Raw genomic sequence first — 24,688 nt, 5'->3', positions numbered from 1 at the left:
TTTTCCACTTTTATATAAGGACAGTTAAAATTAATATTCTAAATCATATAAAATTGTTAGGAACATTACATTTTTCATTATTTTGAAATAATATATTTTTAACAGTTTTTTTTTTAGCTGCTACTGAAATCTGAGCACTGCTGTAGTTACTGAGGATATATCAGTGAACAAAATTGATAAAGACCCCTGTTCTCATGGAGTTTATATAGTTGGGGAGGAGAGAATAAGTAAGCAAGATGTGAAGTATGTTAGATGGCAATAATTGCAAAGGATGAAAAATAAATCACAGAAAGGGAATAGAGCTTTGAGTGGCCAAGAAATCCTCACTGAGAAGGTCTCACTCAGGACCTGGAAAAGATGTTGAGTGGACTAGAGCATTCCAAGAAAGCAGGGAAACAGCAATGGCAAAGACTCAGAGATGGGGCGTGTGCATGACATATTCAAGGAAACCTGGGTGGCAGGAGCTTTGTGAGCAAGTGTGGAGCATAGGACATGAGCTTAGAAGTAAGGTGAGTCATGGCAGTTTTGTCTGCAAATTCTTGTGCACTCTTCCTGTCAAAAGATAGAGTCTAATTCCTTGACTAGGCTGGCCTTAATTGTTCATTTCATCAAATTTAATGTGGCAGAAACGATGCTGAAGACATCTGAGGTTAGGTTAGATTTAAAAAGGTGATGGAGTTTCCACCTGGCTCTGTCTCTCGGGGTACTCATTCTTGAAAATGAGCTGCTATGCTGTGAGGAAGACAAACTGGCCATGTCTGCACAGGTCCACAGCTAAGTTGGAGCACCAACAGCCAGTGTCAGCTGCTGTGGTTTAGTGAGCAACCTTTGGATGGTTGCAGATCCAGGCCTTCAGGTTGTCCCAGGTGACCCCAAGTGGAGCAGAGTCTGGCCATCCTCACACAAACTGCAGATTTGTGATGAAAATAATGTTGTTTTTAGTAACTAAGTTTTGGGGTGATTTTTTATGGAGCAGTAAATAACTGGAATGGAGTCTAGACTGGGTAGGGCCTTCTAGGCCTTTGTGGGGATTTGGCTTTTTCCTCTTGAGGGATTTAGGAAGTCTTGGGTTTGTTTTGAATGGAGGAGCGATATAATCTCTTTTAACTAGATATAATGTTTGGACTGGATCTCTGGCTGTTTGGGTGAGAATAAATAGAGAGATAAAGGCAGAAACAAGGAGTCCAGTATATATTAGCAATTCATTTATATCACTGAAGTTTTTACCCAATGATGTAAGATTTTATTAACATATTTTCAGAGATAAACATTTCATTCTTTTACATTTTCAAATATTCTTACACATGCACATACATATATAAAGGAAAAATTTTAAAACCATTTTCATACTTCATTTTGATTTATGGTCCTGAAAAGACTGAGTACATGACTAAAGAAGGCAATTCCATCCACACCTTTTTAGAATGTGGCAAAATAGGATTAATTTTAGGGGTTGTATCAAAATACAGGATCACATTTTACTTACTCCACAGTAAATTTGAAATATTTTGTCCAAATGTAAAAACCAGTATAGTTAAATTTCCTAGTATAAATCATATATAGCCTTACACAATTACCTGCGTCTTTCCCCTGATTCCCTCCCAAAACTCTCTATATCTATCTACCTGTCTACCTACCCGCCCACCCACCTACCTGCCTATCTCACTATCTCACTTCACTTTAGCCAGACTGGCCTCCTTGTATTTTCTTAGAACTGGTTTACATCTCTGAGTGTTTGCATTGTTATTCCTTTTGTCTGGAATGCTTTTCTTCCTCCAGATGTCTTCATGGCTGACACCCTTATTTGCTTTATACCTCTCTTCAAATGTTATTTTTCATCAGTGAGGCCTTCCCCTGAGTGCCCTAGGTACTCCCTCTCTCTCCTACTCCCAGCATCCCTCTCTCTCTTATACTTCTTTATTGTTCTCTATTGAACCTATCACATTGTGACATATATAATTACGTATGTACTTTCTCCTTAGTGCAACTAAAATGTATGCTCCACGAGGGCAGTGTCTTTTGTTATCTAGTGTAGAAATGCCTCACATATACTAGGCAATCAAAAAACGAATGTCAAATGAATGAATGACAATTTTATGTAGGTTTAATATCTTAAACATTACCTGGAAAATTTAATTGCCTGAATAAGAAATGACATCTGAAAATATTTTTCATTTTTTAGTCTTCATAACTACAGCTAAAAAATATATAGTACTGAATATCTTTTCATTTGACATCTTAATTTTTTAATTGCTTATTTGTAAATTCAATTTTCTTACAGTAGTGGAATATATTCTTGACATATTTTCCTACTCTACCATAATTTGATTTAAAAAAAAAAGTTTTTTTTGAGATAACATACCCCGTGAGCTAGTTAATACAGAACTTAATATGAATGATCCTTATTTAGTGGGTTGTCATTGAAAACCTATTTTTTCTCCACTTTCCTCCACCAAGATGATTGTCATAAAACTGGGACTTATAAAAGTTTTTTCTTCTTAAATTAAATAAGGAAAATAGAAAACCATGTTAACACTTATAAATCACATGTTCTTGAATGATGTTTCCTCTGTTTCTCAGACTTAGGTTCAAATAATTCTCTGAGGGAAACTGATAACTTAAAAACAAAAAGCTTTTTTTAAAAGAAAATTAAAAGTGATTATCTTTTTTCTCTTAATCTTCTTGTAAAGTGTACATTTTCATTTTTAAAAAGCAAATTTAATGATAGTGGGAAATTACCATTCCATTAGTCTGTCATTTTTTTGAGAAACAAATTCTAAAAGTTCATTTAGCTTTTTCTTTTTTTGTTAAGAATAGTGAGTTCCTACTAGTATTTTTGTGATTATATGTTTATTTTTGGTTAACATAATCTTAATTCCAAAAGTATACCTTTAGATTTAAGGCACCTTTCTCAAAACTCTCGTTTAAACAACTTGGATCAGACAGAATTCTCAGTGGAACAGCTTAAAAATGGGCCTCACCTCAGCTTAGTCAGAATCTATGGGACCTGAAAACACTACATCTTTAATTCTTATACACACGAACATTGATTTAGAGGGTGGGGTAACCATTTCTACACATTACTATTACAAATAATTGATTTTTGTGTGGAATTTTAGAGTGAAAGACTTTATATTACTTTCTGAGTATAGTGTTTTGAGTTTTCACTATATTGTAATGAAACTATTGAATTGCTTTTGTAGTTGTTGACATTAAGCTTACTGATGTATTTACTGATTCCTAGACAACATTTGCACAGTTTCAACATAGTCGAGAGAAAGCACTTCCTTCAGATAACATAAGGCATGCTCTTGCAGAAAGCTTCAAAGATGAACAGCGATTTCAGCTTGGCCTCATGGACGATGCTGCAGAGTGCTTTGTAAGTATTTCTGATAATTCTTTAGTTGGGATAGTAATTTGTTTTCCTTAAATAATGCAAATTTTGAGATAAATGAAACAGTAAATTTATAACAAAAGAAACCTATCACAACAGCTCAGTGGATCAGTATTTTCCCTACCCTTCAGTATTATAACCTTTTGTCACTAATATTTTTATATAGACTGTCCAGATGATCCAAGTGGGATTTTTAAAATATTAAAAATATTAAAAAATTTTTTTATTTTTAAATTCTCAATGTGAGAATGCTTTTTCTCAATGTGAGAATGCTAGAAATAATAGGAAACTGTTTTCTAATATTTCTAAAGAACAGAATTCTATTCCATCTTTAATTTTTAAAGATTATTAATTCTAAATGTCAGCCACCATGAGATGATTTTTTAAAAGACTTTAAAAATCTTGATTAAAAATCATATCCTACATTATAATGTTTCTTTCATTGAAAACTTTTTTAAAGCTAACACTACACAGGTAAATAGTTGAACATTTGAAGGATTGATTAAAGAGTAAAGCTGAAAAGCTGATGATAAGTTTGGCACTCTTAAATTTAACACTTTGGATAATCTCAAAAAGATTTTTAAGTTTGTAAAGTTAAAAAGAGTTTTATTTTGAAGTATTCTCTGCAAGATTCACAACTCATTTGTCTTTTATTTTTTTAATTAGGAAAATATATTGGAGAGGATTCATTTTCACATAGTGCCAAGCAGAGATGCAGACATGTGTACCTCTAAATCTTGTATCACTCACCAGAAGTTTGCTATGACTCTGTATGAACAGGTGAGATGGCTTAACTATTTTATTAGATATTATATTTATGTTTTATGGTTGATAAATTAAACCTATTTTTATCTGTAGTGTGTGTGTCGTAGCTGTGGAGCATCATCAGATCCTCTACCTTTTACAGAATTTGTGCGGTACATTTCTACAACAGCCCTATGGTAAGACCCTATTAAAGTATATTTACTGAAGATGTTAATAACACATTTAAGCACATTGAACATTTATTTTATTAAACCACAACACATGTGAATATATACTCTGAGAGTCACAAATAATGCTACCATCAGAAGTACAAAATAATATCTGTTACAGTTGCATGTTTCTGATTTAGTCAAATATATATAACACTTAATGAAATATACAAACTATTAGTCAAAATTTATATCTATAGCAAGTTTTTGGAGCTGTGAAGGTGAGCTTAAAATGGCAAGCTCAATGGTAAATGGTACGCATGATTTCTTCATTTTTGCTAAGGTGTGTTACCTTTGTAGTGGCCATGTCTCCTTGTCAGCTCTATCATGTCACTTCATGGTGGTGGAAGCTATGGTAAGCAGAAAAGAAAGAATAAAAAGAAAATAATCCTCCTTTAGGTTTATTGCATTTAAGTTCTCAACATTCACCTAAAATAAAAATTTGCCATGTCTGTCTGCTCCCTTCTGTCCTCTCTCCCTGTCCATAAAACATTAGCTAGTTAGATCCAAAAATGATCCCTAGACTTTACATAAAAAGAATTGTTTCTAACAGGTGTTTGAGAGTATGAATATTTGATGTATGATAACATTGAATAAGATAGTAACTATTTGTAGATTATCTTAATACAAAAGATAAAGTATGTTTCAGTAAAATTATCAGAGTACATTAGTACAACAGTTAGTTACTAAATGCTACCAATATTTCTTTCACTGTGCAAAGTATATATTAGATGGTCATCCATTTCATTATATTATTAAACTTCTAGGCTTTTTAAGATATAACACATTATTTGTTAAAGATTATTGAATAATAACAATTTGGTTATTTGGGTGTGTTTAGTATCATTTTTATATAAACAGAGTTGGAAAACATTGGATTAGAGAAACATTCCCTAAACTTTAGTCAATTGTAGGCTCATTTTTTTCACTTTGTATGAATAATAGGATAATGTTTGAACAAGACCACAAATTAAAAACTAAAATTCTTTAAAGTCTATTTTGAAACATATAAAATTACTGTGCTCTGAGGCAGTATCTTGGGTAGTAAGAATTACAGCTCCATCAGTCTTTCCCTTGGTCCACACCACAAATTGCAAAAGCAGTTAGAATTAGAATCTCTCTCTTTCATTGGTAATAAGAATTGAATAACTATTACTGAATGCTTGCTGTGTTCCGGCTAAATTGTTGCTTTTAATCTTAACAAAAACACTCTTTTGTTTATGACAAATAGGTTTATAAGGTTCATCTGATAAATGAATAAATTAAGATTGAAACCCAGGTTTGGTTTCAGTTCACATTCAAAATTTTTCTGGGTAACTGCTACACTGATGCTTTCAGTTTTGCAAAATCATTAAGTGCATTTTGAATGAGCCTGTCAGATTTAGTGCTCTCTGGTATACTTGGGGAGTACTTTAGAGGATAGGTACTTTTAGTGGCTATTGAATACTGTATATTATTTAAGCCACTGAAGTGTAAAATATGTCCAGCTCTAGGACAGTTAACATTACTCTTAAGTAGATCCTGAGCATCTAGAGTGGAAGCTAGTAAGGGTACTTGAGCTTACTTTACATTTCTTATTGGAGATGTTTAAATAGTCGTTTAAAGATACTTAATACTTTGATAGGTAAAAATTTGATTCTAGGGAAGGTTGAACAAAAGTATCATAGATATCCCGCCTAGGCTCTAATGAATTGTTAGCATTCATAATAGGAACATAAAGGCACAAGCCTGGCTTAAATAGCTTGGGTTGCAATTTTGCATTAATTAGCAAAGGACCCATCTCTTAGTTGACAGTGATAACTTTGTTTCTGAAATTTAAGGGCTGAGAGGGAGCTTTTCCTATGATTTGTTGTTCTTGTTAAGCCAAAGTTTAAACTCAAGTCCCCAGTTAAGTAATAATGTAAAAGAAACATTTGACTTATAACTACCTTCAGGTGGAACATCTTACCTTGTTCACGTAGTTCCAAATGATAGTATAGTTTTGTCTTATTTTATTCCATTCTTGATCTAGTGTTTTTCATCATACTCCTGCTGAATTTTATAATTTTTTACTTTATGGTTAATTTTTCAGACAAAATCACGTTTTAAGATAAAAAGTGACCACACCTGTATTGATAACTTAGTATTTTTCATGTATAATTCGCTAGATCTTTTTAAAGTTCATAGGCCAGATTTAGGATGGCTTCTTTCTTTTGTAGCAATGAAGTTGAAAGAATGATGGAAAGGCATGAGCGCTTTAAGCCTGAAATGTTTGCAGAATTGTTGCAAGCAGCAAGTACAACTGATGACTACAGAAAATGTCCTGTAAGTGTGATTCGGAGAATATTAATGTTTCTGTATTTTTAAGTTCTGAAGTCTACTGTTTGACTAAAGAGTTTCTTTTTTTTCTTTAAATAACATTACAATGGTATCTTTCTTTTCTCATGTAATATTATTAATGGCTACAAAGGTTTTATTCTGCCTTTTTTAGGTTAAATACTTGTTTTAACAGATCTTATAAAAACACCAACAATGAAAAGTACTTGGTTTAAGATAAACTTCCTGTTTAATCAATAATGAAGACAAATAGTTTGTTAAAAGTCTATTTTACTATCTTAAGAAATACCCAGATGTTAAGATTGTCATGTAATACAAACTGTAAGGCATTACCTGTGGTGTATCTGTTTTGTAATTTTAAAACTTGGTGTTTTGTGTTTTTCTCTAGAGTAACTGTGGCCAAAAAATAAAAATTCGCCGTGTTTTAATGAACTGTCCTGAGATTGTTACCATCGGTTTAGTCTGGGATTCTGAGCATTCTGACTTGACTGAAGATGTTGTTCGGAATCTAACAACACATCTCTGTCTTCCTGGGGTACCACAACTGTTCTCATTCTCTTTGTTTTTACATTTCTCTAAAACATGTTCCTATATTATAATGCACTCTTTTCAGAACTAAATTTTCTTTCTAAAGGAAATGCTACTCAGTTATAACTGATCAAGTTAATCAAATTAGCCTAACTTGGAATGCCTTTCTTGCATAGACCAGGAATGGCTTTCAGTCGAAAACTGTCATGCTCGATCCTTGTATCATTCTAGAATGATTATATGGTGTGGTGTGTGTGTGTGTGTGTGTGAGAGAGAGAGAGAAAGAAAATGAGTATAAATATAAATACTAATCTGGAAAGGTTTAAGGTCTAAAATTCATCTATAGCATTGATCTCAATATGCTTTATTACTGTCATTCACATATTTCAGTTGCCTTATGTTACAATTAAACTTTTAGATAATTATCATGTAGGTAATATGTTTAATGTATATTCAAATAATGCAATTCAATCAAAAATTTATCAGGAAATGTGTAATTTATCTCACATTTTGAGTTTATTTACATAGAGCATTAATTCTGTGCTATTGCGGATACTATGTTACGGAAGTAAATAGTAATGAATTCATTTTATTAGATTTAATGTTTCTTAGGGACTAATTAAAAACAGTATTTCTGTTAATAGGACAGTGTGGTGTTTTCAAGTACTAATATAATACTGAATTGGGGCAGCATTCATGAAAAATATTTTTCATACATAGTCAAATACATGACTCATAAAATTATTGTTCCTCATTTTTAAAAATATAAAGTATTAAATATATGTTATTTTTTAAACAGCTTTTTTATAGGGTTACTGACGAAAATGCCAAAAGTAGTGAACTTCATCTAGTTGGTATGATCTGTTACACCAGCCGACATTATTGTGCCTTTGCTTTTCATACCAAGAGCTCCAAATGGGTATTTTTTGATGATGCAAATGTGAAAGAGGTAAGTGACACTTTGACTAACTGGAATAATTATTGTGATATTTACTTCTTAGGAATAAATGATATAATAAGGATATATATAAATAATATATGTGAAAAATAATGACACTTAAAATAATGATTATGATATAAAAATATTTATATAAAATAACAAATGAACTTGATCATAGCATCATTAAGTTTATACTTCCTTTTGTTAATTTTTGAAATCTGGATTATTTTGAAGCCACGTTTTAAACTAGTCCATTTCTAGAATAATAAAAAGGCAACTAACAAATGTTAGTATGCAGATATGTCCCTGTCAGTGATCCATATGTACGCTCTTTTGTCTGATACAAAGTTGCTATATGTATTTCTTTGTAGAGGATGCACAATTGCTTTATATAACTGCTGACAAAAATCTGCTTGTTTTTTTTCTGACTTTTCAAATTTTGTATGATATTTACAATTAGATATATCTATTACATCTTTTGGTAAATAACTCATTCAATAATATCTAGAAAACTAGTGGATAATACTTCTTAATGAGTATTCATTGGAATCATCTTTGGAGCTTTTTAAAGAATACATGTACTTGGTCTTTGAATTCTTGATTCAGTGGTGTAGGAGTAGGGATCTGAATTGTTTTAAAGTTCTATATGAGATTCAGGTTTCACTATAGTTGAAGACTGTTGATCTTATCTACACTGTTTTGAGGCTTAATTGGCTCTGAGAATCCTATTAAGTAGTAAACTCATTAAAAAATACAAGTTATTTCAAGTAAGCAAATGATGTACAATTCCATTTACTTTCATTTTAATATATGTATATAACAATAGGCCATTTATCAGTACTGTGGTCAAGTCAGTGAAAGTTCAAATATTTGGTATTTAGTGAACTTCTAGTTCCACATATGAAGGATTAACTCCTTTGGAAATAACCCCTCCAATATTAAAAATTTGAAAACCAAATAGGTGAAACCTCTTATTTAGACACTGGACAACAATTTGAACAGAAAAAAGGGAAACAAAAGAGATGAGCCCTACACTTACCCTGTTTACAGCGTAGAAGTAGTTTCTGGGTTGCAGTGCAGGGAGGAGGAATCCACACATAGCCCAGTAATCTGACTGAGGTGAGGAAACTGAAATTGGAGTACACGGAGGAGGCCAGGATGGCTAACATTCACTGGACAGATGACCAGAGAGAAAGCTGCATGAGGGAAAGCTGTGGAGATTGGCAGAGGTGTCCCCTTTAGTCTTTGGCTGAACAGTGACCTGCCACGTGTGGGGCAAACCTGCACAAGGTGAGGGAAAGAACCACTGGAAAACAAGGTCGGACAATTCCCAAAACTCACTCATGGCTAGGAGTAGTTTGCATCCCCACCAAGTGCAGAAAGACATTCTAATACACAGGTTGGCCATCAAGTAGAATCCTCAGAAAAGTATCACTTTAATAGTGGGGCTAAATTATCCCTAGGTTGAATATTGCTCTGGATCTGACATAAAATGCTTAAAATGGAGCCTTCAAAGGACTACGCAGATCTCACATAACTACATGCCCAAACAAAGACCAACACTTTGTAAAGGAACACAACAAAATTCAGCACACAAAAATGTAAAATTCAGTAAAACTTCATTATTCTATTTCAAAACAGCATTCAATAAAAAATTACCAAATATGCAAAGAAGTAGTAATATAGGGCCTATACCCTGAAGGAGTATTAATAAAAACTGACCTGCTTTGCTATCCTGTTTGTTCTAATCACATGACACGGGGTGAAAGAACAAGGTAGGGAAATGCAGCACACCTTCTATTCTCTCAGGAACTTCATCAGCATCTTGAAAATGACGGTTCAGAGTAATAACCAGGTTACTCCCAAGGTAAGTTCCAGGCCAGCTCTAATATTAAATTACCAAGAAAAAAAAAGATAAAAAAATGACAGAGATGGAAATATCAGCAGAATGTTAAAACTGCTATTATAGAGAGAGCTATTTAGATAAACATGAACCATAAAAATAACCAATAAATTGGACTTCATCAGAACTTTTTCTCTTCTTTAAGATAGTCTTAGGAGAATGAAAAGGCAAGCCATAGAGTAGGAAAAATATTTGCCAGATATCTATTAAAGGCTATATCTAGAATATATAAAGAACTCTTACACTCAGTAATAAGACAAATCGGTTTAAAAATGGGTAAATGATTTGGACAGTTCATTAAAGAAGATACATAAATGGCTCTTGAAATGATATTCAGTATGTTATTAGGCACAAAAGAAGTACAAATTCACTTCACAATGAGATACCATTACTCGCCTATTAACAATGGCTTAAATTACAATGACTAACCATACCAAGAGTTAGCAAGATGTGGAACAGCTAGATTGCTCATACAAGGCTGATGGAAATGCAAAGTTGAATAGTCACTTTAGAAGACAGTCTGTCAGTTTCTTATACATACAATCTAGCAATTCCACTCCTATAAAAAAACATGTCCTCACAAAACTTGTACTTGAATGTTCATAGTAGTTTATTTCCAGTTTTGGTTATTAATGAATAAATTCACATGTCCATCAATAGGTGAATTGATAAGTTGTGGAAAAGCATAGAATGGAATATAATACTTGGCAGTAAGAAGGAATGAAATTGATACATGCAACAGTGTGGAAAAATCTCAAAAGCATTATGCTAAGTGAAAGAAGTGAAATATAAAAAATTAAATACTATGATTCCACTTACATAAAGTTCTAGTAAAGAGAAAAGCAAAGTAACAGGAAATCATATTATTGGTTGCCAGGCACTGCAAAGGGTATGGGGGATGCAAAAGAAGTTTGGGGGTGAAGATTACATGATTGTATAAGTTTGTCAGAACACATTAACTTTTACACTATAACTGGATAGGTTTTTTAATCTATGTATATTATACTCAGTAAAGCCAATGAAAAAATTTTGGTATTCGAAAATCAACACTTCACTTGAGTCACTTAGTATTTTGACATAGTCAGTGTGTAGCAGTATTCTGGCCCTCCTGGTTTGCTTCCACATAATTTAAATTGTCAATTTGAAGGAAAAAATAGGTGTATAGTCACCCTGTGACTTTTATGTTTGTTCTGTTTTCAGATTACTTTAGTTCCTCACATATGTGAGAACCTCAGGTAAGGAGGATAAACAGCTAAATATGTAGTTTGTAAAGGCTCCTCTGGACTTTATTTTTAAAGGCTTCTGTACTTCCCTGAAAAAGCCAGTATTATAAGAAAGCTTTGTTTGTATTTGTTTTGTTTTGTTTTGTTTTCAAATCAACTTTATAGAGGTATAATTTAAAACATTAAAATGTACCTATTTTAAGTGTACATTTTGTGTTTTGATACCTATATACACACTGATGTAACCGCCACAGTCATTATGTAGAACATTTTTATCACCACAGAAAATTATACCATGCCCCTTTACTGCCAGTTCTCCCTGGGCCCCAGAAAAATCACTGATCTCCCTATAGATTAGTTTTGCTGATTCAATAATTTTATATGAATGGTCTTCTACAGTAGGTATTCTGTGTTTGGCTTACTTTGCTAAGTAAGCATAATGCCTTTTAAGATTCATTCATGTGTGTATCAGTGCTTCATTTCTGTTGTTGTGTTCTACTTTATGGCTATATAACAATTTACCCACTCACCTGTTGAGGTATGAACAGTCTTTGTGTGAACATTTTTTTTTTCTATTGCTCTTAGATAATACCCAGAAGTGGAATTTCTGGGTTGTGTGGTAAGCATATGTTAATCTTTACAAGGAACTGGCAAATTGATCTCCAAAGTCATGTACCAATTTACATTATGATAGTTTTAGTTACTCGATGTTCTCAGCAGCATTCCAAGTTGATAGTTTTTTAATTTTAATCTTACTAGTGGATGTATATTACCATCTCACTGTGATTTTCAACTTGCGTTTCCCTTATGATTAATAATGTTTTGAGGATCTTTCCATGGGCTAATTGGCCATTATTAACGTCTTTTTGGTGATGTGTCTGTTCAGATGTTTTCTCAATTTTTTTCAAATTGGATTATCTTTTATTAGTGAGTTGTAGAAATTACTGATTCTGTTCACCACTCCATTATTAGATAGATGTATGTGGCTTGTTTTTCTTCATTTTCTTAATGTTATCTTTTAAAGAGCATAAGTTATTAATTCATTTTGATGAAGCCCATTTTATAACTTTTTCTTCTGTGGTTTGATGTCCTGTCTAGAAAATCTTGACCTTCCTCAAGGTTGTTAAAATTTTCTCTTCTCTTTTCTCCTGTAAGCTTTAAAGTTTTTCCGTGACTCACCATTAATTTTTGTGCTTCATGTGTAATGGTGTCACACTTCATTTTTTCTATTGTTCTAGCACCATTTGAATAGATTCTTTGTATTTCCCATTAAATTGCCTTCAAATCCTTGTCAAAAGTCAATCAACCATATATATGAAAAGCTTTTTAAAATTTAGTAATCCAAATCTTGATACAGAAAGTATGTACTTCTGTCCATCAGTTTTCAAAATGTTTAAAAGATTTTTAGACTAGTTAACTAAATAAAATAAAATTAATCATATAATAATGATGAACAGTTGAACTGCTAGCATCTGAATGTCTTTAAATTTTTTAATATACAAAGAAATTCAGTCTTTGCCTTTTCATGTAACACATTAATCACAAGGTTTTGTTTTTATGCACTGTGGTTTTTTTAAAAGGTTGGACCTAGATGGAAAGATGTGGTCTCCAAGTGCATCCGATGCCACTTCCAGCCACTGCTCTTGTTTTATGCAAACCCAGATGGCACAGCAGTTTCTACTGAAGATGCACTCAGACAAGTCATCAATTGGTCACGTTATAAATCCATTGCAGAAAATATGGGTAATTCTTTGTTTTAATTTTATTAGTGTTTTTCTATCATCACAAGTCACACAAGGAATACTAATATCCCAAATAAAAAATGAATTTTTTGAAGATATTTTGAAGATATTTTTGAAGATAATTTCAAATTTAGTTTCATTGAAGCAGAGTTAAGGAGAATTTTAATACTTGTGAATAAATCTTTATAAAGAAATATTTCCTGATTAGTGGTGTCTGAAGCACCCTCAGGAGCTCCCCACTATTATGGTCACACAAACACAGAAGGTGATACTTGGCTAGTAGCTTTTTCTAGCAGTCAATATTGAGATTTTAAGTGACTCAGCACACTGGCCATTTTTAGATGCATTAAAAAACATGTAGAAATCCTTAAAAAATGTTAGTCCTCTGAGTTGTTACATAATTTTGTCTACACTATTAAAAATGTCTACAAAGGTGATAGAAACATCTCTTCTTCAAGTGGGGAGGTAGGTACATTTTTGTTTGTCTTTTTTAAGGGTGTGAAAAACCTTCAAGTTATAAGTCAGATAATTCAAAAGAAAATGGATTTGGTGATCACACAAAACAGAGAGAAAATCAGAAGTTTCCAACAGATACTTCATCGTTGAATCAGAGCCACATTCAAACAAGTGGTGGTAGAGGACCAGGTATATGTTTAAGTTGTCATTTTTACATTGTCCCTGAGAAGTTAAGCTTCCCCTTTCTTCACTTATTGAATCTGTAGTTCCTGATAAGTAACCATAGAAAAGGAGGGTGCTTACTAGTTTTCCATGACCATGCAGAAAAAGTAACAAGTAGGTAACAAAGTTTTGCCTTTTAATGTGCGCATATCCCTTGAGATCTATAGTTTTAGCTGAACAATTAGACTTAACCAGTGTTTGAGTTTCTCCTTTCAGAGCCGTAGTAGTTTTTAAGCATAAAAATCAGTTTGTTATATACTTTAATCTGTATTTTGTATTTAATATACAGCATCTTAAAACATCTATTCGATTTGTACTTTTATTGATGAATTTGAAAAGTGGTCTATTCATTATTATAAGAATGATTTATTTTACAGTTAAGTCAAGTCACAGCGATCAAAGAGAAAAAATAAAAGACATTTCTAGAGAATGTGCTCTAAAAGCCATTGAACAGAAGAATTTACTTTCTTCACAAAGGAAAGATTTGGAGAGAGGTCAAAGAAAAGATTTGGGCCAACACAGAGGCAAGTTAAGAACTAATAGCATACATTTGAAAAGGGACTGCTAAAATCTCATTTTTAAACTCGATTTTATAGCTTTAATACATTTTAATTTCTTCGTTTATTTATTATGTAAATTTGTTTATTGTATATCTTAATATGATTTCTTTAATATACCTAGTAAATCTATAAATGTAAAATTTTTCTGGTTCTTATTTAATTCTAGACTGAAATTTTTGTGTTTGTTTTGATGTTTTAACTTGACTTATAATTATAAATTCAATTCACCTTTGGCACATTCAAATAATAAGGAAGGTAAAATTAAGTGAGAAGATCTTCTTTTCCTGCAACCCCTGACATTCCCTCTGTTGCATTGTTAATAGTGTCTAGTTCATTGTGAGCATGTCTTTTTCTTTATGGTTTATGCTCTTTTCTTTATGAACATGATGTAATTTGGTTGCTACTGCTAGACTTTTAAAAAGTGATTTAGAATCTTTGCTGCAGTGATATCCTTTCACATATACCTTTGTATACTTTTTTTTGTATAGCCATAGCATAAAATTCTTTCAGAAGAATTGCTGGGTTGGGGTGTGTTTATTTTGAATTATGGACAGATGTGGTAGAGTTGCCCCTCTAAAAGATTGAACTAGTCTGCACTCCCACCAACAGTGGTTGGATGTCTGCTTCACACCCTGAGCAGCAGTTGGTTTAACAAACTTGTAAATCTTTACCAATATAGAAGGTAGAAAATATATTTTATGATATTCATTATGAGTGAGGTAGAATACTTTTTAAACTGCTTTAATTATTTTATGATTTACTTTAGAGATCATTTTTAAAAATCAGTATAGAACTATCTTACAAATGCCATTCATTAAGCATAGAGATTGAAAAAGTATTTTTCAGTCTCAAAGAACTATGTAATATAATTTACATACTTATTATTTATTTATTACTGCCTAAAATTTCTTCCCAAACAAGATATTTGGCTTGTGACTAAAAAAGTGGCTCTGAAGAGTAGTTAATTTGTATCTTTACTTATTTTTAAAGATTTGGTTGATGAAGACTTTCCACATTTGAAGTCTGGATCACCTCCTGCCCCACATGGCTTTAGGCAGTATGGGAATCCACATCTATATCATAGTCAAGGAAAAGGACCATGTAAACATGACCGAGTTGCTCATCAGAGTCAAGCGTCTACACAAGTACTGAGTTCAAGTAAATCCCAGAGTCTTGCTCCAGGAGAGAAAATAACTGGCAGAGTTAAAAGTGATAGTGGCACTGGATATGATACAGACAGCAGCCAAGATTCTAGGGATAAAGGAAGCAGCCATAATGGCAACAGTAAAAGCCGGAACCGTGGTTGGAAACCTATGAGAGAAACATTAAATGTTGATAGTATTTTTAATGAAAGTGAGAAAAGACAGCATAGTCCAAGGCATAAATCAAATATTAGTAACAAGCCTAAATGTAGCAAAGATCAGAGTTTTAACAATTGGCCAAAAGAGAATCCAAAGCAAAAATGTTTAGTGACCATATACGAAGATGAAATGAAGCAGGAAATAGGAAGCAGGAGTTCCCTTGAATCTAATGGAAAAGGAGCAGAGAAAAATAAAGGCCTCAAAGACTCTAAAGTTCATGGTGATAGTTGGCAGATGCAAAGGACTGAGTCTGGGTATGAAAGCAGTGATCATATCAGTAATGAATCTGCTAATTTGGACTCACCTGTTATCGATGGAAATGGTACAGTAATGGATGTCAGTAGTGTTAAAGAAGCAGTATCCTTCAGGTAATACACAAACTCAGTGAGTGATTTTTTTCCCCTGCCATTCTCTCTTGTTATTTGAGGGAATTTTCAAAGTTTAGGGTCAATTTAAGTGTAAAGGAAATGGAAAGAGCTTGAAGCCAGAGTAAAGTCTGGGGTAATATCGGTTATTTGATACCTTAAGTTTCTATTTTTAATAACTTTTTCCTGATATTTAGGAAATTTAGAAAGTACAGAAATATGTTATCATTGTTGTCACCAGAAACTATTGTTACAGACCACAGGTTTTAAAGCATAGATTTAATTGGTTGCATCTCAGTCATTAAACTAATTGTTTAATTCTTCAATTTCTTCAATCTGATGCTCATTATTCCATCTCTATCATCTTAACTCAGAATTGGGGTTATTTTTTACTATCACAACCCAGTTTCACAGAGGAGATATTTTTCCTTTACCAAACATAAAACAATACAGCCAAATAGCCAAGTTTGTGTTCAATTCTTAATTTATTCTGAATACACTTATCATATTACTGTTATCAGCACATTTGAATGTCTCTGTGTAACCTCTAAAACATGTCCACAGCTTAATTGGCTGATTTCTTAGGCTGGTCTAACCACTATTTCTGCTTTTAATCCATCTATATCTTAATTTGATAGTAGCTGGTGTTTTACCACATTTACTGTTGAAAAGGCAGATTTGCAAAATTCAACTGCTTGTGTTTTATTTAAATAATTATTCCAATAAAGACTTATGGAGACTTCATTTGGCAGGGTTATTTCATAAATACTTCTTGGAAAGAGATAGGAGAAAGATCAGGATTTTGGAATAAGGTAGATTTGGTTTTTAATCATTGGGCAAATTGATTTTCACAGCCTTAATGTCCTATTGTAGAATGAGGAGGATAGTAACTGTTTTTAAGTGTTGATCTGAGATGTAAATTAAATAATGTACTTTAATCCCCTATACCAGCACATGCCATATAGTAATTGTTTAATAAATGTGACTTCCTTTTTTAATTAGAATAAACTAAAATAGTAATCCAAGATAGCTGATGAGTTTGGTGTGTGTTTTGTTCTGTTTTCTAGTGACCAGAATAAGATAAACAACCTAAATATAGAATATGTGAACTGTACCTCTCAACAGAGCAAAAACCCCTTGGAAGGTAAAAATTTCTATGAAGTATATTTTATCAGTAGCAGTAAAGAATAAATTGTGGTAATAAGAATAAAGAAGCTAACAGTCCTTTTACTGATAAGTTTATGAGCAGTAAAGATTTAAGTTGGGAGAGTTCATGCTTAAAATCTTTTAAAGGGTGGAAATAGCTACTTCAGGGGAAGGGCAAAGGGGAGTTGTCAGTTGGGGGTAGGCTAGATCCTAGGCTATGCAGTAGTAATGACCTCAAAAATCCCAATGTTGTAACACCAGTTAGTTTCTTACTCATGATATGTGTCCACTGGAAGTCAGCATGGAGCCTCTTCCTAGTAATCACTCAGAGTTCCAGTCTGATGGGACTTCTTTTCCACAAATGCATCTCTTATCATTGCAGTATTGAGGGGAGAGGAACTGAAGAAGGACACACATGGAGAATTATGTGTAATTCACATAAAATTACAACTTCAAACCAGAAGTGATACATGCACTTCCACTTACATCTCATGGGCCAAGGCAAGTCTTACAGCCAGGACTCATTTCAAAGAGAGGGGAAAAGAGCATTTCTTCAGGCACTTGGAAGCTGAACTGAAATACATGTGAACAGTCCTAGTGTCTACTACAGAAGTTAAGGGCAAATAGAAAAACATGATAAACAGCCTGCCAGAAAAGTTCAGTTTGGAGACAATAAATATGTAATGGTGTGGCATTGTTACAGGTGATTTGTTAGTAACACATAGCAGCCCAGAAGCAAAGAAAATTAGGTGTTTGAATGTATACAGAATTCAGGATTGCTACTGAGAGGATATACCTTAAGGTTTTGGGGGAGAGGGATCAAGGAAAATGAGAAGCAAGGGGATTATTGAGGTTAAAATTTTAAAAAGTTTTCAAATTTCAGAATTCAGAGGATTAGAGGGGATGTAATTTTTCACATTATAAAAAAAATAGCTATGAAGAGCAAATTTTTAAGTTTGTTTCTAGTCTTACAATCCTTAGGGCTTTTGTGGGATTATTTTCAGATTGCAGACATTGAATATATAAAATGTTAAATTATTTTGTTTTCATCCAATAGTATATCAGAAGGAAACATATATATTAAGGAAATAACCTTCCTTTCCCATATAAAATGTCTTGCCTGTTTAAAAAATCTGATAAAAGTCTGGTAACCAAGTATTACAGGAAACAGTAAAGGAAGGGTTGGCCAGCAATCAACAGCAGAAGTCAGTGAGACTGAACAATAACTACAAGTTCAGTACTCTTTACAAAAATGATGCTTGTTTCCTGATAGTAATAAAAACACAAGATTATATGGAGATTTTGATGGCCAAGAGTGAAATTGCAATAAGAGCTTTGTAGTGGGTTTTCCCATTTAATATGAGATTATGGATGTAACCCACTTAAAAACAATTTTTTTTAATTGGAGTAAAGTACACATGACAAAATTTGCCATTTTAACCCTTTTTAAGTTACAGTTAATGGTATTAAGTACATACACATTGTTATTGTTATGCAACCATCACTATCTTCCATCTCCATAACTCTTCATCTTCTTGAACAGAAACTGTACCTATTAAACAACTCCCAGTTTCCCCCTTCCTCCAGCCCCTAGCAGCACCATCCCCCTTTTTGTCACTATGAATTTGACTGTTCTCAGTACCTCACATAAGTGGAATCATACAGTATTTGTCTTTTGTGACTGCCTATTGCATTTATCATAATGTCTTCGAAGTTCATCCATGTAGTATGTATTAGAATTTCATCCCTTTTTAAGACTGAATAATATTACATTATAGGATATATAGCACATTTCGTTTATCCATTCATCTGTTGATAAGACGTTTGGGTTGTCTCTAACTTTTGGCTGTTGTGAATAATGCTCCTATGAACATTAGTATACAAATATGTGATAATTCCTGCTCTCAGTTCTTATGAGTATATATACCCAGAAATGTAATCTCTGGATCCTGTGGAATTTGTTTAATTTTCTGAGAAACCACCATACTTTTTACCCTGGCAACTGCACTATTTTACACTTCCAGGAGTAGTGCACAAGGGTTCCAAATCCACATCCTCACCAATACTTGTTATTTTCTGCTTTTTTCATAATTGTCATCCTAATGAGTGTGAAGTGCTATCTTAACTGTGGTTTTTGTGTAACCTACTTTTTAATTTAACTACATAAATTTTATGTTACAATTAAAACTTACTTAGTTAACTTCAAAGCCTCCCATAGTTATTTCAGCTAGTCATTGATTTGAGAACCTTTATTAATAATGTTCATGCCCTATGGTATGAGTGTATTGCCCTCCCATAGTCTTGGACTGAGAAAGTGTTAAAGTCGCATAGAAATTTTTTTCCCAAGTTGAACTTGCTCTGCATGGATTTTTTTTTTCAGTACGGCACTATTTAATTTAGCTCTGTGACTTCATATGATTTTTGGGGTTTTCTCCTATTTCTTATAAAAGGGGGCACACTTACATTATGGACCTGAAGAATCACTTTCTATCAATAGCTTAAAGATGTTAGAAAATTAAGGAACTCTAGAAATTTTTTTTTCATATTTTGACAATTTAAGTCATTTTTAGTATTAGTTTGTACAAGTCCGTTTGTTGGTAGAGAACTTAAAAATCTGTAGTAATCCTATTGTAGTTATTTCACTGACAGAGATACATAGACTTCTCTGCCTGTGCCATTATGGGTTCTACTGCAAAAAAAACCTCTTACGTGGCCTAAAGCTATTGTTTGGGAACATTGTTGAAATTCCACAAGCCATTTAGATCATTTTAACTCCTTTTTAAAAATGGGTCACTAATGGGAGAATTTCAAATGCCTTAAATTATGTTCAAGACAGGAGAAATACTTTCAAAAGTACATGGTCAGTAGAAAATAGCCCATTTTGGAAGAATGGGTAGTTTGGAATATGCAGGGCTGGAATGCGTATGTGGAAATTATGTAATGATGGATAGAAGGAAGACAGAAGCCAAATCATGATGAAACTCTCACACTATTTTTAGATCCTGCAGTAAGTGGAAAGGCACCAAAGGGCAAGGAGAGTAGTATACTCCTGAAAAGACTCTGGTGTCAGTGTAGAGGGTGAATTTGGAGCAGTGGGAGAAAAATTAATTAGATACCTACTTTAATAGCCTGGGAGAGAAAAGATGAGGGCTTAAACTAAGGTAGTACCAATGTTAAGAAAGAAGATTTGAGAGTTTATCAGAATATGTGGACAGACAGATGTACAGAATAGGGGAAAAGGAGGCAGCTGGGGATAGCCATATGTGGGACTTAATAAATAGATACACCACTTAACCAAATGAAGGAATATAGGAAGAAGGAACAAATTTTGGGAGAGTGAGAGGGGATGCCAAATGTATTTTTGCATCTGTTTGGTTTATCATCTGATAAATAGATTTATTAGGCAGTTAGGAACAAATGTCTGGAACTCAGGAAAGATTATGTATTTGGTAACTATCAGCAGATATGAGAATTGAATGCTATAAACATGGACTCTATCACTCAGGAAAACTGGAGATTTCAGGGCAAAAAGTATACAAAGGAAGGAGCATAGGCTGTAAGAGTGAGCTAAGGATAAAGAGGAGTAACTTTGGAGAAGTTTGAAGAGTAGCTGGAACAGGATGAGAAAATACAGGACAGAGTTATCACAGGGAAACCAGGAAAATGGGGAGCTTCAGGAAGAAAAGGCACAGATAAAGGAGGAGGAGGAGGAATAAAAAGTGCCTATTTGATTTAGCAGTCTAAGTTATTAGTGATACAGTAAAAGCAGTGTTAGAAGAACATGAGAAATTGAGGCAAGGTTAAGGTAGAACTGAAGTGTTGAGGATTAGGGCTACGATGTTTGTTACTTACTCTTAAATGGTTCAGAAGGAGGGGGGGAATGTTAATAGGTGAATCTGGATAAAGGATACATAGATATTGTACTAGTTTTAATCTTTCAACTTTACTGAATCTTTTGAAGTTATTTTCAAAAAGTTAAAAGACTATAGTAGAATAAAAAATAAAAGAAGTAAAGAAATGAATGGATTTAGTACATGTCTGTCAAAACCTTTGCTGTAAATAGCAAAATGAGGTGCAAAATGGTGTCAGGAGCTTAGTTTTGCATTTATGTTACAGATGGTAAGGAACTAATGATGTACAGAGAAAGAGAAAGGTGTGAAGATAAGAATAGAACAAACTGATGGAGTAAGATCTCTGGAAGTAAAGTGAGACAAGGTAAAGAGGCAGGCTTTGAATCAAAAGGGAACATTGGCGTTTCTGTAATGGGAGATAATGCAGGTGAGTGCAGGTACCATCCTCTTCAGTATCTGTTGTGGTGTAGAAAGAAGGAACAAAGCTGTTATGTCTCATGGACTCTTTTCTCCATGAGGTTAACGGTGTCTACTGAAATAAACATGTGTTGGGATATTTATAGATTACACATAACAAATCATAAAGGAATTATTCGGCCTTTTGCAAACTTTGCTTTTTGCTAGGAGTCTGCAATACTTAGCTTTAATCCCGTGATCAACTGGGGTTAGTTCAAGCTGAGAATTCTGATCATGGAAATGACAATAGTGAAAGAATCAACTGAAATAGACTAACTGAAAAGTTTATCCGTGGTCCAAAAAAACCTGTTAATTCCCTTAATTTATTATAAAAAATCTGTACCTCTACTTTGTTAACTGAAATAACTATCTTTAACTTGTTGTTAAATCCTTTTATTGGAAAGAGTTTGTACGTGTACAGAAGTTTGATTACTTTCTCTCAAGATGTTTTTTTTTGCAAACTGCAGATTATATTCATTTAAAATATATTAGAAAGTGTATTTGGAGAAAGATGTACTTCTAACAGTTAATGTTTGTTTCTGTGTATACTAAATTTATTTTCTTAAGAGTTTCATAGACTACTGAGGGGCAGTGTTCACATAAATTTCTTCTCTGTTGCTGTGGCCCACCACCACCAAATATGTATTTTTTTTTAACCATAAACTTAGAAAGTACTGATATTTAGTTTGTAGCAAATAGTATTATTTGCTTTTTCTTTAAATTATAATCCTAGTGAGATTGAAGCAACTGACTCCTGCTTTTCTATTTGACATTATTCCAAAAATAAGATGTCTGATAGTGTAGACTATTACATATTATAGTATCTCTCTACTCTTTTTGGTACAATGGTAATTTTAGCCAAAATATTTATCCATTTAAAGTTTTGTGACTTTTCTAAAGTATTCAATGTTATTTAAATGCCTTTTTGCTGTAAATCAGATCATTGCTTAGACTGTTGTTCTTGAATTTGTAGGCCTTGTAATTATAGTATTACTGTTATTTTCTGAAATCTCCCTATACAACAAGAGTGAAGATTACATTGTCTAGACAAGCAGTTTGATTTTTTGCTTCGTAAATCTGTTTTAAACCTGGGTCATCTTTTCAAATGAAATATGTATTGTTATTTGATTGTTGGGCTTTGGGTTTTTGTATATGCATTATCAGAGTTAGCATTATTAATTAAAGCTTCTTGCCTTGACATTGAGGTTGCTTCTGTGCAAAGTGTTAAAATCAGACTTAGATTTGCAGGGTACCTGGAGCCAAAATTCCCAGTAAAGACACATAGATGTCTATGTCAGCAGAAGAGAAAAATATCACATCTATTTTTAAGTTAGTCGGAATTCTGAAGTCAAACCACTGGGTTGAATGCCTGCCACAGTGATATTAAATTCCAAACATACTTATAAAACCTCTGCTGCCTCCTGCTGTCTGTCGTGTGGATACTTTAATAAAAGTAAAGAATTCTTTAGGAAATAGAGTATTTTTTCTTGTGTTTATGAATACTAAACTTGAAATTATGGATGAGGTAAAATAAACATTCTGAAGTCAAAAATCAAAGTAAGTGGAAAATTATAATGTAACTTCAACCTGACAATTTTTTAGGCTTTAGAGATTGGAGAATTATTGAGGTTCTTTTTTACACTTTTTTTTTTAAATCATAAAGTAGCTGTTGTAGAGAGAGACTTAGTTTTTGAGCCTCAGGCAGTGTGTCAAGCTTACCAGCAAAACCAACTAAGAGACTCAGGGATAAATTACACCACCTTTTATTTTTTACACCACCTTTTATTTTTTAAGATTTTATTAGTATGGCACTTGATGGACTTGAGATAGTTTGGGGTGGAGGAGATAAGTATTTGTTTAATTTATACTTATCTAGTCCTGGATCTAGGATTTGAGAACGTGGTACACAGGGTGGGGTGATTTAAAAGAAGGAAAACAGTATGCTCTTCATGCAGTTGTTTATTCATACTATAGACTTTTGTGGCATGTCTTCTATGTGCTACATAACTGTGCTAGCCTCAGGGGAAACAGTAAGAAAAAGGAAACATATATAATAATAAAGAGCTTTTTGCAATCTAGTGCTAAGGGTATTAAATGTTGAACAAATGAATGCCAAACTTGTAGTTCTACTCATTTTTTATTGGGAGATAACATTTACTATGTAAGCAGCATTGCATATAGGCATTAAATTCTCATATTTACACAACTCTTCCCTGGAAATTATTTTAAGATTTAACTTGGAGAGCCTGATCATAAATAAATACAGATTTTTTTTCTGTAGGGTAGTATTATCTTAAGTTGATTAATACATTTTGATCAACTATAGATTCCACTTGAATTTTGAGTGACAGGGTAGTTTTCTTTTTAATGTGCCAATACAATCAATGTAGGAATAAAAAAGGCATTTAAGATCAAGTTCTTCGGGATGTTAAAAAACAAAGTTACTGCTTTAATACCTTTGATTTTGTTTCCTTTACAATCTTCAATTCGGCCTTTCGCAAACTTTGCTGTTTGCTAGGAGGCCATGTACACTACATTGTGGTGTACACTACTGTACACTACACTGGAAGCATGAGAACGAGAGGAAACTAAGATAAATGAAGATGATGAAAAGGTCATCTGAAAAGAAGGGAGAATACAGAAAAAGTTGATAGCATTGTACAGAAGCATAAGTAATTAATTGCAAATTCATGCTAATGCCATATATTTTGCTATCTTCTGTGGACATCAGAACATTAAAGTAAATCATGTTGACTCATGCTAATGTCTTACTTTCATCAAAAGGAGATTCTGTTAACCATCTTGTATTTTGGTGGCATATGCACAAGAGAGATTGCAGGTAGTAGAAAGAGCACTGGCTTTAGTGTTAACCTTGTATTGGTCTGAATGGTGCCACTTACCAGCTGTAGAGCATTTGTTTCCTTGGGTATACATAGGGGAATTGTTTCACAAAATAGGTATGACTGAGACTTTTAAAATACAACTACTTTTCAATAATTAGAATAGTGGTTCATAAATTTTTGTTCTTTGTTGTTTTGTAATAGTCTGGCATTTTATTCAGTATAACTTCACAAGTAGAAGTACAGGTGGAGATAACAGAAAGGCAGACAAATGTATCTTGAAATGGTAAGAAAGCGTAGAGTTAAAAGTCAGATGTTCTATCTCAGTTCTCCATTATGCTAATTGTTAATACTGATTTTTCTCACATTTCAAGTAACCAGTTTCAGTTTTCTCTCTCAAATCTTAGAAAT

General features: G+C 33.0%; 1 protein-coding gene and 1 long non-coding RNA gene across 2 annotated transcripts in view; one reads left to right on the top strand and one right to left on the bottom strand.

Moving 5' to 3' along the window:
• USP53 (ubiquitin specific peptidase 53) overlaps window positions 1-24,688 on the top strand; it is a 71,024-nt gene that overhangs the window by 39,239 nt on the left and 7,097 nt on the right. Inside the window, 11 exon segments of the mRNA XM_057502574.1 lie at window positions 3,245-3,379; window positions 4,061-4,174; window positions 4,253-4,335; window positions 6,567-6,672; window positions 7,073-7,219; window positions 8,012-8,161; window positions 12,859-13,021; window positions 13,516-13,665; window positions 14,076-14,222; window positions 15,249-15,987; window positions 17,052-17,128. Of these exon segments, the coding sequence (XP_057358557.1) occupies window positions 3,245-3,379; window positions 4,061-4,174; window positions 4,253-4,335; window positions 6,567-6,672; window positions 7,073-7,219; window positions 8,012-8,161; window positions 12,859-13,021; window positions 13,516-13,665; window positions 14,076-14,222; window positions 15,249-15,987; window positions 17,052-17,128 (2,011 nt within the window).
• On the bottom strand, window positions 3,328-10,166 carry LOC118924104 (uncharacterized). Its single transcript, XR_005029460.2, has 3 exons — window positions 9,875-10,166; window positions 4,661-4,718; window positions 3,328-3,425 (listed from the first exon to the last, which is right to left on the bottom strand). It is a non-coding gene; the product is annotated as an uncharacterized LOC118924104 (long non-coding RNA).

This window comes from Manis pentadactyla, chromosome 5 (assembly GCF_030020395.1).
Source record: "Manis pentadactyla isolate mManPen7 chromosome 5, mManPen7.hap1, whole genome shotgun sequence".
Classification (NCBI taxonomy): Eukaryota; Metazoa; Chordata; class Mammalia; order Pholidota; family Manidae; genus Manis; species Manis pentadactyla.
Note: the sequence above shows the minus strand (reverse complement) of the source record. Positions and strands in the feature narration are given on the sequence as shown.